Source organism: Cicer arietinum, chromosome 6 (assembly GCF_000331145.2).
Source record: "Cicer arietinum cultivar CDC Frontier isolate Library 1 chromosome 6, Cicar.CDCFrontier_v2.0, whole genome shotgun sequence".
Taxonomy (NCBI): Eukaryota; Viridiplantae; Streptophyta; class Magnoliopsida; order Fabales; family Fabaceae; genus Cicer; species Cicer arietinum.
The window spans coordinates 1376457-1392953 of NC_021165.2; the positions used below are offsets into that span (position 1 = coordinate 1376457).

The 16497-nt window shown below is 27.0% G+C and overlaps 1 protein-coding gene and 1 long non-coding RNA gene across 2 annotated transcripts; one reads left to right on the forward strand and one right to left on the reverse strand.

The window, feature by feature from the left end:
• Nucleotides 1-812: 812 nt before the first annotated feature.
• On the forward strand, nucleotides 813-4259 carry LOC140920628 (uncharacterized). The gene is made up of 2 exons (XR_012163359.1): nucleotides 813-1228; nucleotides 2549-4259. It is a non-coding gene; the product is annotated as an uncharacterized lncRNA (long non-coding RNA).
• LOC101506207 (uncharacterized) lies at nucleotides 1746-4770 on the reverse strand. Its single transcript, XM_004503160.4, has 3 exons — nucleotides 4477-4770; nucleotides 3883-4257; nucleotides 1746-2469 (listed from the first exon to the last, which is right to left on the reverse strand). Exons 1-3 carry the CDS (start codon nucleotides 4768-4770, stop codon nucleotides 1837-1839), a joined length of 1302 nt encoding a protein of 433 aa, XP_004503217.1. The 3' UTR covers nucleotides 1746-1836.
• Between the last annotated feature and the right edge of the window lie 11727 nt (nucleotides 4771-16497).

The window sequence follows — 16497 nt, forward strand, 5'->3', positions numbered from 1 at the left end:
TATTATTATTTTCTTTCCCGATTTGGTCCTTTATTTTAATTTTAAGTGACAATTTGATATTTCATGTTTTAAAATGTCAACAATGTTATCCTTTTTTTTTTTACAAAAGTTCATCAAAATTTTCAAACCAAACTCATAAAATTAATTATATTATTCAATATAATACAAATTTTATCAAATTCGTAACGCAAATCTTCAAATAAACTCATATTTTCATTCTTTATTTGATGTTGTTAGAGATAAAGGATCAAGTCGGGAAAAAAAAGATAAATGACTAAAATGTTAACTGAAATTAAGTTAAGAGACGACATATGATATTTAGCCTAAATAGAAATATAAATCATTTATTTATTTATTAATGTGATATTGAAATAAAAGTGCTTAAAATTGAGAGGAATTTTTTTTTAATCATTGTGCTTGACGCTCCTGCGTATCACCAGGTGTAATGGAGAAATCAAAGCTACCCGAACCCCGTCTTTGACGGGGATGAAAATTTTAATTTTACATTCAATATAAAAAGGGCCGGGTGTAGATTTTTATAATTAGTCGGGTGCGGGGATAGAGGTGGTAAAATCCGCTCTCGACCGGTCTGTTGCCATGCCTAGTTACGAGATCCCAAATTCAATTTTAAAACATGACATCCAACTAACAATATAACGTTTACTAATTGAGATAAAATATTCAAATACATTTATTTTGCATTTCGCTATTACCCATATACCTTCTATTGAGGTGTTACCTATATTAGAAGTTTTTTATCTTAAAATTCATTATTAAATTTATAAATCATTGGTCATTAAGTTGTGGTTAACAGATGGACCATATAGTTGATGGCCCACGAGACACAACTTATTAAAAGTTGCCTTTTTTTTTTTCCTTCTTTTGTAAATCATATGTTAAGGTGGATTTCATTTCTTATGTTTACCCGTAAGTCTTACACCTTACTAATATACTTCTTTTAGTCACAAATATAAATAAAAGTGAAATATATATATTTATGACCGGAGAGAGTACTCAGAGAGGGAAAGGACACAGAGTGGTGTTGATGCCACATTACAACTCTACTTCAGCTACCAGAATTCCTCTACTCAAAGTGTTTCTCAATCAGCACCCTCTTCATGGTGCCTTTGAAGGAAAAGCCGATGAAATTAGAGAGAATATCATGAATTTGAAGGAAAAGGCAAATCTTTGCTTGAAAGAAGGATCTCATAGTTTCCTTGATTGTTTGGTTAGTGAAATATTGTCTCTTAAATCTTCTACATCTAGAGCTCATTGATTCCTCAACTAATTATTAGAGATGTAAAAGTTGATTACAAATTAAATATTTCTGTTACAAGTGAATTGTTCTTGTTGGCTATATATAAGTCTCGTTGTACCCATTGATGTATTCAACATTTTCAGTTGTAACTAACTTTTACATCTCTATACTATTTCAGAATGCAACTTAAATTCTATTACATGTATTGCAAGAAATAACTATCTATATGTAAAGCAACAAAATATGTTGGAGGAAATAGTAAGAGCTATCAAATTTTATTTGGATAAAACACTGATATAGCATTTGAATTTCTGCAACGAAATTACTCATACTCGCATTGTAGATAAATACTGTTTGTTTTTTCATTTTGTTCTTCTTCTAATGTTCAATAAATCCATTGAATGGCCAAATATAATGTCCAAACTATCCATTGATTACTGAAAATTGTTCAGTCCTATATTTTTTTTCACTTTGTAACAAAAAGAAGTTAAAAGTTAATATCATATTCATACTTCAACTACAAACACTTAATCATATACCAGTGTATGTTATATATACAAAACACAAAAAGGATGGATTTACAAATCTTCATCGCTCTCACTAGTACAAGAATCATCCAAGTTCACAGCTGCTACTTTAGAAGCACTTATCCTAAAAGAAGCTGAACGAATCTTATAAGGCAACTTAGCATTAGCAGCAACACCACCACCACACTGTCCTGCTTCTTCTTGCTCTCTCTTCAAATCACTAGGAGGTAAAAAACAATCAATAGACAAACCTTTAATATTAAAATCAACTTCTTCAACTTGCCACACCTCCTCCATCCGTGTCCTAGTACGCGTCTCGGGTCCTTCACCAAACCTGAACAAGGACACCTTTGTTTTCCCTGTGTGTGCTATTTGAATGCCATCGACAGTTCTGTAGTCTTGTATTAACGACTCCATGTTGGTTTCCCAGTATATGCTGTCGGTTTCTGAGGATTTGAGTTTGAGCAAGTGAGAGTCTTCTAGCTGCACTAATAGTCCTGTTCTTTGGCTGAAGTATCCCCACACTGTGTGGCGAACTATCTCTACATTGCTGTTGCTTCTTGCTTGTAGTGTCGATGACTCTGCTTCGAGTTTCAATATGAAACAGTCTTCTTTGTTTACTGTCTTCTCTCCAATGCATACAGAGTTGCTGAATAGGTTAGCAGTTGACCTTGGATCAAGACCCTGTTGCCAAAATCATACAATTATTACATCATTTGTCTAATGTGAATATAGTAATGTGTATGTGTATTGCACTATGTAGGTCCTCTCACCAATCAGCAAAAGAATCCAAAATCCAATTATCTAAAGACTATGGTAAGTCAGAAGCAAAAGGATAAAACAGCTTCAGCATTGACCAAAAAACAGGTTGTCACAGGGAGGATGAATAAGATATGCTAGACTTATTTTAATTGCTAGCATGGAAAATTCTCTTTTTTGACTTTAAATTTTAAGGAAGAAATTTCCCCGCATTTCCCTCTAAACAGTTTACTTTTATTATTAAATGTTAGACTTCCTTGTTTTGGAGTCACTTAGCGGGAAATGATTTTTATATAGGTAAATGTTAGTTGTTAGTTAGTATATTAATCGTTATGTTTGTTTTCATAGTTTGAACTCTGATGAACTTTTTAGTTGAAAAGAAATGGAGCTTTTGTAGTTTGTTAATAGCTTTAGAAAATTGGAAGCACTTTTTGTTAAGTTGGCTTCTTTTCTTGTTGGTGAATTTGGTTTGGGAGGATGAAATTGACAACTTCCAACCTTGCTTTTATTTTCATACCATAGGTGGGAAACGACATATATACAATAAATAAAGCAACTTAAGAAAACCCATTTTTTTTTAAAAACAAAATAGAGGAAACAAATTAGCACCTAACTAAGTTGGTACTTCAATTCTTAGATAATCACCAATTTGCTCCAGTCATACAATTCAAACATATTTTTTTCGTCACACGATTCAAACTCTCGTATCAAATTGGAAGGTTCAAATTCTAATTTTCCAAATTGATTCACGATTCAAATTGTTTGAGTGTGAATTTCCTTACAATATGATTTAAGTTTGTATTATTGGTATACAAGTTTCAATTAAGAAAGAATTAATCGAAAGTACTCGAGTCAGAATCAAAGAGTTAAGACAAAAAAAACACTTAAAGTTGGTATGTATAGCCACAAATGATGTTTAGGCTTGCAACATTTCACATCTCTCCCTGCCTACTTCTCTGTCTCAGCAGTTTCTTGTTGATGCAATGGACACATCCTCTCTAAGGAATTTAGGTGCTATCTTTCTTTTCCACTTTTGTTGTTTTTCCTTTTTCTTCCCCAAGAGACAAAAAAACAGTTTAAACTCTAGAGGGCCCTTTAGCCACTTGATATTAAAATCAGTGAAAAACGTTCTCAAGTAAAATGATTCACGTTTTACCCCACATATATATAGTATTAATCATAATTAAGCATACTCTATAGTTCATTGTGTAGCATACAAACAAACATCATTAATTTCATCACAATCATAACTAAGCATGCTCACAAAAACAATCAACCCTTTTAAAGCTAAAAACCAAATGATTTTGGATTTTTGGTTATGAACTTTTTTATGCATACCTGTAAGAAACGTCTAAGAGGTCTAGGTGGACCACGAGAAGCATGAGAGTGATGCCAAGGAGTTTGTCTCCATGCAACTTTTCCATCACTTCCAGCACTAATCTTGTAACCAGAAACCACCAACTCTAAACACCATAACTCTGGTCTCTTCTGCCACACCACAAAACCACCCATCTCACCTTTCATCTCCACATTCTTCACCTTCACCATCTTCTTATTATTACTATTCACACCCCCTCCTTCCCCTGCAGAAAACTCTGAAGTTGCCATCTTCACTTGTCCCATTGCATACATACTATCCACTGAATTCAATGCTCTTTCTCCTCCCACTGCAGCCACATACTGTTTCACTATATATTTCGCCATTGAAACCTCCTGCAACCAAAAGGGTAATTTTGACTTCAAATCTCATATGATATTATTGTAAAATGATCGTTAATGTTAATGCCACGGTTATTAGTTTTTTAACATTGCTATGCAAGAAAAACATAATCTTTTTTATTTTTTTGGAAAATGTCCATATCAGTAGTAATAAAAACTTATTTTTTTGAAATTATCTATGAGACAATTGTAAAATTGGAAAATGTTACTGACAATGTGTTGGTCTTTAATGCTACGAGTGATGAGTTGGTTGTCAGAGATGATAGGTGAAGGAATTAATGGAGCTCCTACAACACCTAACAAAAGCTGAATCTCTGTGTTTCTTCCACCGAAAACTGCTGTCATAGAAGCTGCTTTTGATTCTGCGTTTGGCTTCATCCAAAACTTGACGTTCTGCCAAGCTTTCATGGTTCCACTCTTGTGTGTGAAAATTTCCTCTGGTATAGGAACTTCAAGCACTGTTTCAAGACCATCCTCTCGATCAAGGTTAGGACAAAGCTTCTTCATAGCAACAAAAGAAGAAGATCAAAGAATGGAAGGATATGAGGAAGTTAGAAAAGAAAAGAAGGGGTTGGAAATTTTGGAATGTTTGAATGGAAAGAAGGAAAAATGAATGTATTGAGTGTTGTTGTGAGTATCAAAGTTTGGGAAAAGATTGCCTTACCAAACTATGTGTGGGACCCTCTTTCTAACGTGGTCTGCTATATGTTTATGTCGTGTTTGCACGCTTTTCTTATTCACACTTCACATTTACTTAATACTACGGGACTTTAAACTATGCTTTCCTTCTCATATTCAATTCTTTATTGATTATGACCTTTTTCTTTTCTTAATCATGTGGTTTTTAGAGATAAATCACTTCATATTTCATATTTCTATTGATTGTGACTTTACTTGTTTGTCCATTTAATTTCATGTTGATGTGTCTATTCTATTTTCCTCTAAAGGAACCATGTTAACTAAGGTTGTTAATTAATTGTGTAGTGCAAAAGTTACTGTTTTTTAAAACATTTTAGATATACTGATAAGTGTGAATGATGATTGTTTGACACCTTTTGAAGGTGTTATAAATGTGATATGATGTAATCTAATTTGAAGAACAAAAATAAAGAGATACTACTTAAAAAGGTGTGAAGAGAGAAAATGTAAAAAGTATTATTTATTTTTATTTATACAATTAATGTTAGTGTGTCACAAACTCATAGTGTCACTGTCTTTGTGCTAATCTTCATTACCAAGCTGGAGAAAAGATAGACCTCAAGTCCCTACTTAGTTTGGTAACTTTGTTAGTCTTTCACATCAGAGTTTCAATCTAATGTGAGTGTTCTTGTTTTTAGTTCAATTTCTGTATCCAAAATTTGATTATCATTTTCTTTAGTTACAAAGATAAGATGAAAAATATGATTCAAGTGGTATATAATTGTTTCGCGATGGGAAAAATTGTGGTACCGCAATAAATACGAGATAGATAGTTTGTCGGATACATGTAAATAAAAAAATGGAATAATTAAATTATCAGTCAATTAGCAAATGGTGGGTATTGTGGTATCCATATAACTGCCACAAATATACATAATTATATTTATATTTATATTTAAATGTAAATTTTAAAATAAAAATGATAAGATAAATTAATAATAAAATATATATTTTAATTACATGAGTTGATTAAACGATATTTAAAAAGTTAATTATAAAGAGTTTTATTTTTTATTAAAATAAAATAAAATATTAACTTAATAAATATCTATGGATATGAGTGATCCATTGAATTAGCATCATAACTTCACAGTATAAATTTCATACATTTTGAGTTATGCGAACATTCTTATTTACTCAATCAAAGTGTCAATTTCACAAAATTATAGTCCATTCTTTTTCTAGACGTGCCTTTTGGGCCTATGTTTGTAAGTGTAATATTATTTAGGCTAAATTACATCCGTGGTCCCCTAACTTAATTTTAGGTAACGTTTTAGTCCTTTATCTTTTTTTTTCTTCCCGATTTAGTCCTTTATTCCTAAAAATATCATATAAAGTATGAAAATATGAGTTTATTTGAAGATTTGCGTTACGAATTTGATGAAATTTGTATTATATTGAAGAATATAATTAATTTTATGAGTTTTGATTGAATTTTTTTTTTGAATTTTTGTATAAAAAATGATATCATTGTTAAAAATTTTAAAACATAAAATATTAAATTGTCGCTTAAAATTAAAATAAAGGACCAAGTCGAGAAAAAAAAAAGATAAAGGAGTTATCTGAAATTAAGTTAAGGGACCACGAATTTAATTTAACCTATTATTTATGTAAACAGTTTAGTATATCCAGATTTATTTTACATAAGTATTGCAATTGTGTGAGAGAGAAAAATATAATACTGACAATAACAAATATAATAGACAATATCATTATATTTTCAAAATGTATCAAAACTTTAAAAATACATGTAAAGTGTGTCTTTTAATTATCATAAATATGTCTTTTATAAATAACTTTATGAATCAAATTGACAAATAAAAAATATATTTAAAGATAAATACTATAGTAACAATGTCATACATATTTAAGGATTGAAATGACTTATTACTCTAAAAATAAGTGAGTCTAATTAAAAACATTAATCTTGCAATGCACTAAAATTATTTAAATTTATATTAAAACAAATTTTTTTTTTCTTTCTGATAACTCTTCAACGTATTATCTATGAGAAGAAAAGACATGCAAGTTTATCTACAAAAGAGAGAAAAATATGTACCAGTTTATAACTGATAATTATTAAATTAATTGAATGGTATGTTAAAATTAGCGTTTTAATTATCCTTAAAATATAAAATCACATAAATTGATATTCTTAATTAAAAATAAAGCTTATAAATTAATGTTTAAAATAATTTAAAAGTAGTGATTTAAAATTATGTTTTTTTCATAAATCTAAAGTTTATTAATTTGATATATTTTTATTTAGTTATTTTAAATTAAAATAAGTACATTATTTACTTTAAGTATTAATCACTTTAAATTTTTTATAAATACTTTAAAATTTAATAAATGAATTATTTATTACGTTGATATATTTTTTATTTATTTTGCTAATTTATTTATTTTAAATTATAATAAATTATAATAAAATATTTTATTCACACAAATATTTTATTTTATATATTTTTTATAAATTTTCTCCACTTAAAGTAATCATATTTTATGTCTGATATTAAATATAAATATCTCTCGTAATAAAAATTTAAAACTAAATACATCATATTATAAAAGTTTAACTTTTTTTTCATTAAATCCATCATCTGTTTATTACGTAAACCGTTTCTTCTAGATAAATACACAAGCAAATGATCAATTAATTTTGTAATATTGCATGTGACTTACCATATTGACCGGACCGAAGGATTCTTTAGTGAAAGTAGATGGTCCTAATTAACGAAAACAGAAAATAGGTTTAGATGTAAAGTTCTTTTATTTTAATTAACTGTATATTTTTATTTCACTTTGCATCTATTATTAAGTGTATGCTTTTTTTACAGTCAACGAACAAAACTATTTATTAATAAATTTTTATAAAATAACAGCGCCTAACTATAATTTTAATATTAAACTAAATATATACTTAAACCATCAAATTTTTAAATACTTTTTAATAATTAATTAATTAAAAAAATATTAATGAAAGATATTGAACTTTGGACCTTTAAATATAAGATGACAATGAGAGTAGGATTTGAGTAGGTATTATAGTACTCGTCCTCGTACCCATGATTTAAAAAACTATTCATACCCGTGTCAATAACTTTTCGGTATCAACTTTAATATATATATCCTTACCTTCTAGGTACCTAAGTGACCGTACTCATACTCATTACTCACACTTTAACTAAAATAGATCGATAAATAAATGATATTGTTGTTATTAAATTTAAAAACTATCCAAATATCTTAAATCTAATCGTAAAGTATTATAAAACAAAATATTTTATAACTAAAAATATTTCAAATGAACACTTGTTACAATACATGTTCAAATATCCATAATAATATTTTATGAAGTTGCAAGTGCTACGACAATATTATTAGAGATTTGTAAAAACAATTGATAGAAAAATACAAATATAATTATAAAATAACGATTAATAAGACATAACTCTTAGTTATAAAGTCATAATTATTTATCTATTTATCATAATCGAATTCTTAAAATATTTACAAACGTTTATCTTCCGATTATAAATATTGTAGTGGTCTAATAATATTAATAGATGTTAAAACAGAAAATAAAATAATTAATTAAACAAAACACTAACACAATAAATAAATAAATAATATATTTATATAAGTGGGAATATAAGGCGAAATGTGTATTATAGTACTCATATATGCACCTATATCTGTTTAATTTTGTGGATAATTACTCGTCTCCGTATCCATATTTATTATACAGACTTTTACCTATCAATTATATGAAATTTTTGTGTGAACACCTATTGACTATAAATCTAATTGTCATCCTTATTTAAATGTGAGTGAGTTTAATTAACATACAAACAACTTTCATCCAAAGTTTTGTTTTAATTAATTATTATTATTAAAGGCGGTGCAGAAAAAATTGGAATACTCCACGTATGAATTATGCCACCTTAATCAACATGGCGCATATACTCTTTCAATTAATTATATAAATGATTACGAATTAAAATATATCTAGATCATGGTTATCCATGATATACACTACTATTTAACATAGGACACAGATGCATGTCCCATACCAAACCAAATACGATGTACAAAATGCAACCGACATTCTAATTATAATTATAATTATAATTATAATTGTATTTGTTTGAGAAATCCCATGAGCCATGGCCACGCCCACGAATGTGAGATTTACTCGTTAGGAACACATGAATCTATCCATTGGTTCCAAGGGGCATTGCCATGTGAGTTGTACCCTGATCATTGATCAACAAATTGAATATATGGCCCATATGAAGTGACACGTATCTTGTTTTAGCTGACTAGGATGTACTAACCAACAAATTAGGTTGTTGTCGTTTCCAATCATGCCATCCACGTTCTCATCAACTTATGTTGATACTCTTTTCATTTTTATTTGTAGGGGCTGTAACAATCTTCTTGTCGCAATTGCAAGTTTATTTTTTATTTTTTAAGGCACACATAATTACAAAGTAGTTATCCGTTTAGAAAAATGGTTTCTATGGTTACATTAATTTCTTAAGGTTGTCTTTGTCCCTTATGAAATCTAGCTCCTTAGATTACAAAACATTCGCGCAACACACGGAGCAAATATACACAGAGATAATAATAATAATAATACATTGTGCATATGCTTTATTTATTTTGTTTCTTGAATGGATTATGATTGAAGGCTTTCTTATCTTTGTCAATCTATCATTGCACTCAAAGTAATTAGGAGTACTATCCCAGATTATTTAACTTATGTGTTGAAATGAATAAAAGTAATTATTTAACTTCGAGTTGAAATAAAAGTAGTTTTATGATATTAAGCATTCAACCATGGTTGCTAATCTATTTTAATATATTAAAACACAATTTTAAATTATATCTACAATAATTCATCATTATTTATGTCATATATTATAATGTTTGTTAATTCATAAAAATTTTGATGCAGTATCTTTTAAAGTATAATATGTTTTCAATCATCTACTTCTATTATATTTTGTTTCACCACAATTTTGTATCTTTACTTTACAAACTTTTTCACTTGCTCATTTAACTACAATTATTCCACCTATAATTTCAACTTTAATTTATCATTCAATGATTTATCAATACACTTAAAGTTCTAATTACTCATCAAAATTTTCATTTCAATAATTTATATAAAAAAAGACAAATCACAATGCAAGTTCGACCGCTTACATACATAAAGGTCTATCTTCTTGTTTTTCAACCACTCTCTTACATTTTATTCAAGCAATGATAAAGATATTATGAAATACAACCAAGCTACACTCATTTGTGTGACACATTCTTAGTTCACATATACTTCAATCATATTGTTCATTTGTTGTCAATTATTATTAAAGATAAAAAAAATGATATATTATAAGAATAAAAATAAAAATCGATAAAATAAAATAAAAAATTAATATATTTATATAGATATAAAATACATATTTGAATCAATAATTAAAATGACGAAAATAGTTAAGTATGAAATATAGTAACAAATATCAAATATTGATCTATCATCGAACAAACTATTGAGAAAATTATGTTAATATTTGTGATTTCTTACCATGTAAATTAACTTATCTTCAATGAAAGTCGCAATATTAAAAAAAATTTACTTGATTAAAATATTAAATTCAAAATAATTTTTATTAAAACTAATTTTGTTGGAAATGGTTTAAAGTGGTGTATGTTAGAGGTGACAACTAACATAATAGTGATTTATTATCACACATGGTAACAAATATTAGAAATGGTAATCGATGATATGTGGTAACTAAAGTGGTAGTGGTGGTTGACGATCATTGATGTTATATGTTATTTAAAAAACAAAATAATTTTTGTGAATGAAGTTAAATCTTTCTTAAAATTCGATGCAAATAATTAATTTAAAACTATATTACTCAAATAGACTTTATTTTTAAATTAAAAACCAAAAAATCACAATATAAGACGTATTTTTAAATTAGAGACAATGAAATATGAATATAAGACGTTGTATATACTATAGAATCCCAATGACTTTACCGTTAAGAAATTGATCGATATGAATAGAGGGATTATGTCCAATTTAATATTAGCTATTTTAACTTTTTTTTTTTTTAGCAAATAACTATTCACAATTTTAATTTTAATTTTGCAATTTTGCATGACTACGGTGGTATTTGTACCCGTTTAGTGTTTCTTTTCTTTAATTGGTACTCTTCCGGTTACACAAAATTGGGCTTTTGGATCTTTACTGAAGTCCATTTCAATATTTTTGTCAGGGCTGCACTGTATTTTCTGTGTAGTAGCCGGGCTCGTTTGTTACAATTCGTAAGAAAATTAGATTTTGTACCCCTCAAATGAACTTGTACCTCTATTTATAAATTTTTATCTTTTAATTTACTAAAATATTTTTAAATGAGTAGTAATATTTAAATAAAATTTGAATTTCTTGAGCATACTCTCACATTCCAAATTTTTAGAAAAGTAATTTTATTCTCTCAATAAAATTTTCAGTAGTTATTTTTCGATATCAGAAATTTCTAGTTATTTTCAACCGAAATTTTAAAATATTTTATAGTTATTTTTAACTGAAAATTTCGATGTTTTGCCGATAGTGAAATTTGAGTACTCGAAATTTTGTAATTTTATTCTACAATTTTATTCAAAAAGTAATTTTAATTTTATTTTTTAGCGTAGGGATGAAAAAAACACTAATATGTTAGCGAGTCTGGACACGCGACCAAGAGCTCAAAATTGTGAATGACATGTTTTAAATTACCCAGACTCCATAACATAACGATATTTTTTCCATTTTTTTTTAACTACGTACTGGAAATTTCAAGCTTTGAAATTTTTTATAGAATAAAATTAACTAACATAAATTTTGTTGGTGAAATTTTCGGTACACAAATTACACAACCGAAAATTTTTTATCGTCAAAGAAATTTTCGGTACACTATCGGAAATTTTAATTTTTCAAAAATCTAAAATCTTTAGACAATCTAAAAATAAATTTGAATACCTTATTTTTTGAAAATAAAATTTCCGATTGTGTTAATCTCTGTACAATATTTTTGGAGAAAAAAGCTTACCTACCAAAAAATTTGGTAAAGGGTAATCAATTTTAAAGCTATTAAAAGGGTAAAATTGAATTCTTTTTTCATGTTCGGAGTAACTGAGGAGTACAAAATATAATTTTATCGTAATTATACCACTTTATTTTTCTTTTTGAATTTGTACAAATTCTTTAAGAGTTTGATTGATGCAAGTCATTTGTTTATAGCCTAGCTTGATTTTTAGTTTCTATATCATTTTTAGCACGGCTTGTGTTAGGAATGTCATTAATATATTTTTCAGGCGTTTCAAAAGAAAAAAATTAATATTAAATTTTTTCAAAAATAATAAAACATAAAACATAAAACATGGAGACCTACTTTTGTTCACCTGCAACACATGATTAACCACTCCAAAAATATATAAGTAAATGATTAATTTAAATTACGGTAAAAAAAATGCGATTATACATCTATATGATTAATCATAATTTTAAACATAATATAAATTAATCATTTATTTAATTAAATTAATTACATATTTGCACGCAATTAACCAAGTGTTGCAAGTGTACGAACAAATGAATGTCCGGGAAACATTTTTGTTTTTCAATTAAGATATGTGAATAAAAATGGGAAATTATGTTTGTAAACTTATCCACCCCATTAACACTTAGAGAGACAAAGAAATATAAAAAATGGTACGATAAATATGATATATTAGTTATGTGATAAAAAGATTAAAATAAAGATTAAATAAGATGTTTAATGATTGTAGAAAAATTAAAAGAATACAGATATCACTATTCATAAAAAATGAGATTTTTTTTCATAACTATTTGAGATTAAAATGAAAATACTATGAATAAGTTCAAATACTATTTAAAGCAACGTTTAAAAAAATAATATAAATTCGTGAAAAATAAATTTAAAGCTCTTATGAGAGAATGATCGTTAAAGAACCGATTTACTTACAATTGTACTATTGATTATATTTTTACTAATATATACCTTATTAATTTACATTTTTTTTAGTATCTACTAATAAATATTAAATATATATTATAATAAAAATATTGAATCAGTTCTCTTTTTTTTTTAAGGATGATATCATAAAAATAATACCAATTATTAATTTTCTAAATTTTTATAATTTAATTAATGAAATTCTATATTTAAAAAAGGTGATAAGATGATATATAAACTATATATCCATTAAAGTGAGTTTTTATTTTGAAGGAAAGAAAAACACAGTATAGTTGTAGCTAGCAATGAAATTAGGTGCATGGTGGAACTCTGACGAAAGAAACAAAAGTGTTGGTGGGTGTGATATATGTGTCCTTCTAATAACAAACATTTATATAATGTATTCTCCCTCAGAGGTCACACATAGGTGTCTACTACACTTTCAAATCACATCAGACAATATCGTCCTAAATTTATATGTGTGTGCGTATACGTTAGATCTCATAAAGCACTGTAAAATGTTTATGGTAGTGGCAGTGTCTATCAACCAACACAATATGTTTCGGTCCAATTCGATATTGTACGTCTTTTGTCACTTGTTATTGTTTGCTTCATTAGTGTAGACATTGACAATGCCAAATATCACAATATCATAGGTGTTTGTGGGGCAATTTAAATCAATTTTAAGGTAATAAAACAATCAAAAGTTTTATAAACTTAGAAGTGGAAGTGGAAATTACTTTTCTAAAATGTTCCTACTATCGTTTTTATTTTTTACTCTGAAGAGTTTTTATCTTTGTCTCCATTCCTGTAAATCTCCACGATTTCTACAGAGACTCCATCAACATAAAAAAACAATCAAAATCTTATCATTGTCAATCAAATTGAGTAAAAAATTTAAAATTCAATCATAAAACAAAATGAAATTTTAAGAAGGTCCTCGAGCAGGGGTTATGATCTTCACGTATTCATTTTATTTTGGTAATTTAATTAATAACTTATAAATAATTAATACATTTAGATTATTTTACATCATAATATCATATACTATATTATTTAAAACATGTCAAATCACCGTTAGACTCGGATCTTAACACTAAATTGCTGCATTTTGTAAAGTATATTTCTATTTTAACATGTATCAATTATAACAGTAATTGATAAATTACTTGTTTTTTTTACAAATGTTTAATGTTGTTTTTTAGTACAATGAACATATATTATTTAACAGAATTATTTATTTTATCATATCATATTAATTAGATGATTTGGAAAATATTTGATTGTGATTAGTTGATAAAATTCTTTTATACCATTAATGCAGGTTCATTTTTCTTATTTGCTATTAGCTAGAAGTTAAGCATATCTAATTTAACAGACAAAAAAAAAAACATATCTAATTTATCTTAAGTATGGTATACATCATGATGATGTTATTTAAGAGTTACATTACGCGCTAATCAGAATAAATTGGCTAATTTATTCTCAATCCACTGAGAAAGAGAGAATTGTGATATGTGTGTCATGAATTTTATTATGCCTAAATTGTGTCCTTTAAATAAAGAAAAAAGGCTAAAAACATTCGAGGGAATAGAATTAAAATAAATAATTGCTAACCAACTAAGTAGGGAATTTCCAATAATGGATGGCTACCCCACTGCCCAGGGTAAATTTTATTTCCGTGTGTTTTAATTCATATGGAGTGGGGTCCACATATATTAATAAATTTCATATATTTTTTTCAGCAGCCATAATATTAATGAGAGAGTATTAATTTTATTAAAATAATAACGATAATTAAAACCAGAAAAAATAAAATGAGTGTATCTTGAATATTTTACACCAAAATTAAAAATGAATTTTGTTATTTCTCGACTCTAAATTTTTATCACTATTTAAATTTTTTCTAGTAGTATAACTCTTAGAGTTTAATTTTTAAAGACTTTTATAGTTCAATTTTATTTAAACTATTAAATGCTTTACCCGCTGGTGTATGTATATAATTTTATAGTTATATTTTATTTGTATTTTAAAAAGTATATTATATATTTAATTAAATTTATTTGATGAAGTGTTAAATATTATTTAAAATTTTATAAAAGTTGGCAAATTCAATATTTAGATTTGTAAAATTTAACGTCAACAAAAAAAAAAAGTATTAATGAGGAGTTATTGTTGCAGTAAATTGATACAAAAGTTTTAAATAAAAAGAAGAAACACCTTGTATGATCCGACAAATCTACAAAGAGAAGAATAAATATTAATAATTTATGTAAAAGAAATAAGATAATGAGAATGGAAAGAGAGTGTTTGTTAGTAATATTTATAAGCACTATAGTTTCGCTTTCTCTTCTTTTATACTGAAAGCCATTCCCTTAAATCCTCAAACCTACCCACTTTCCTCCAACCACTAAACACTCGAGAGAAAAAACACCTTTCTCAACTCACAAAAAAACTATCAACTATGAGAGTTTTTGTTCTTCGCTCTTCAATTGCAACTCGAGTAGGCATCCAAAGGGATCGCATTGATCCCAAATTTTAATAATATTTATTTTTAATTTAATTGGGATCATGCTATCCTTTTGGATTTCTCCTTTGGTGGCTTCTATGTACCGATGATTAAGGATACATGTCTAATTGTTACTACTACACTTCTGCATTTTGCAGCTGAAAGAGAATGCAATACTAATTTATGTAAGTTCATGTGTTTTTTCTAGCTTGTATAATTAATCTTCCTTATCTTTTTTAAATATATGACATTATTTTAATTCACATACGCATCCAATTTTTTCTTCCAAAACTGCAATTGTATTTTACTCTTAATTATTGTAATGATATATAAGCTTTCTGATTGCATTATTCATGCTTCTATCTATATATGGTTGATTGGATTTAGTTATATTTCATCGTATGTTTGTGTATTTCTATCGGTCAGACAAATTGTAAATTATTGCTTACCTCTGAATGATGGTACTAAACAAAGTCATTTTAAAATTTAAATTCAAATCAAAATAATTAAATTTAAAAAATTGAATGATTAAATATTAAATATCATATTCAACAAAACTTTGTTCAACAAAACTGTGTTATTAGTAGAGGTTTATTATGAAGGTATTATTTTTGGTATATTCTATACTAATTTTGTGTCTGGTTAATTAAAAGAGACTATTTATATCTCTTAATAGTTCTCAAAAAGGCACCATATATACATATATACATGTAATATGCTAATGTAAAATTTTCAAATGTATAGTTTTCATTTAATGTTAGTTATTATGTGTCAGTGATCGAACGTTTTTGTGTAATGTGTACGGCACATATATGTTTCACAGTGAGGTCACTCTCTCAAATTAACCAGACATCTATATAATATACATAAAATTAGTATAGCATATATATTATTAGCACAAGAACAAGTCTTGGCACGATCATGAAATTAAAATGTTTGAGCCCACAAATAAATAAATAAATAAAATAGAACTATTTTAGTTCATTTTTTATT

Coding starts and splice junctions, on each gene's coding strand:
- LOC101506207 (XM_004503160.4), bottom strand. CDS start 4,770: ATGAAGAAGCTTTGTCCTAACCTTGATCGAGAGGATGGTCTTGAAACA. Junction 4,258..4,476: donor GCATTAAAGACCAACACATT/GTCAGTAACATT, acceptor TTTTGGTTGCAG/GAGGTTTCAATGGCGAAATA. Junction 2,470..3,882: donor CTCTTAGACGTTTCTTACAG/GTATGCATAAAA, acceptor TTTTGGCAACAG/GGTCTTGATCCAAGGTCAAC.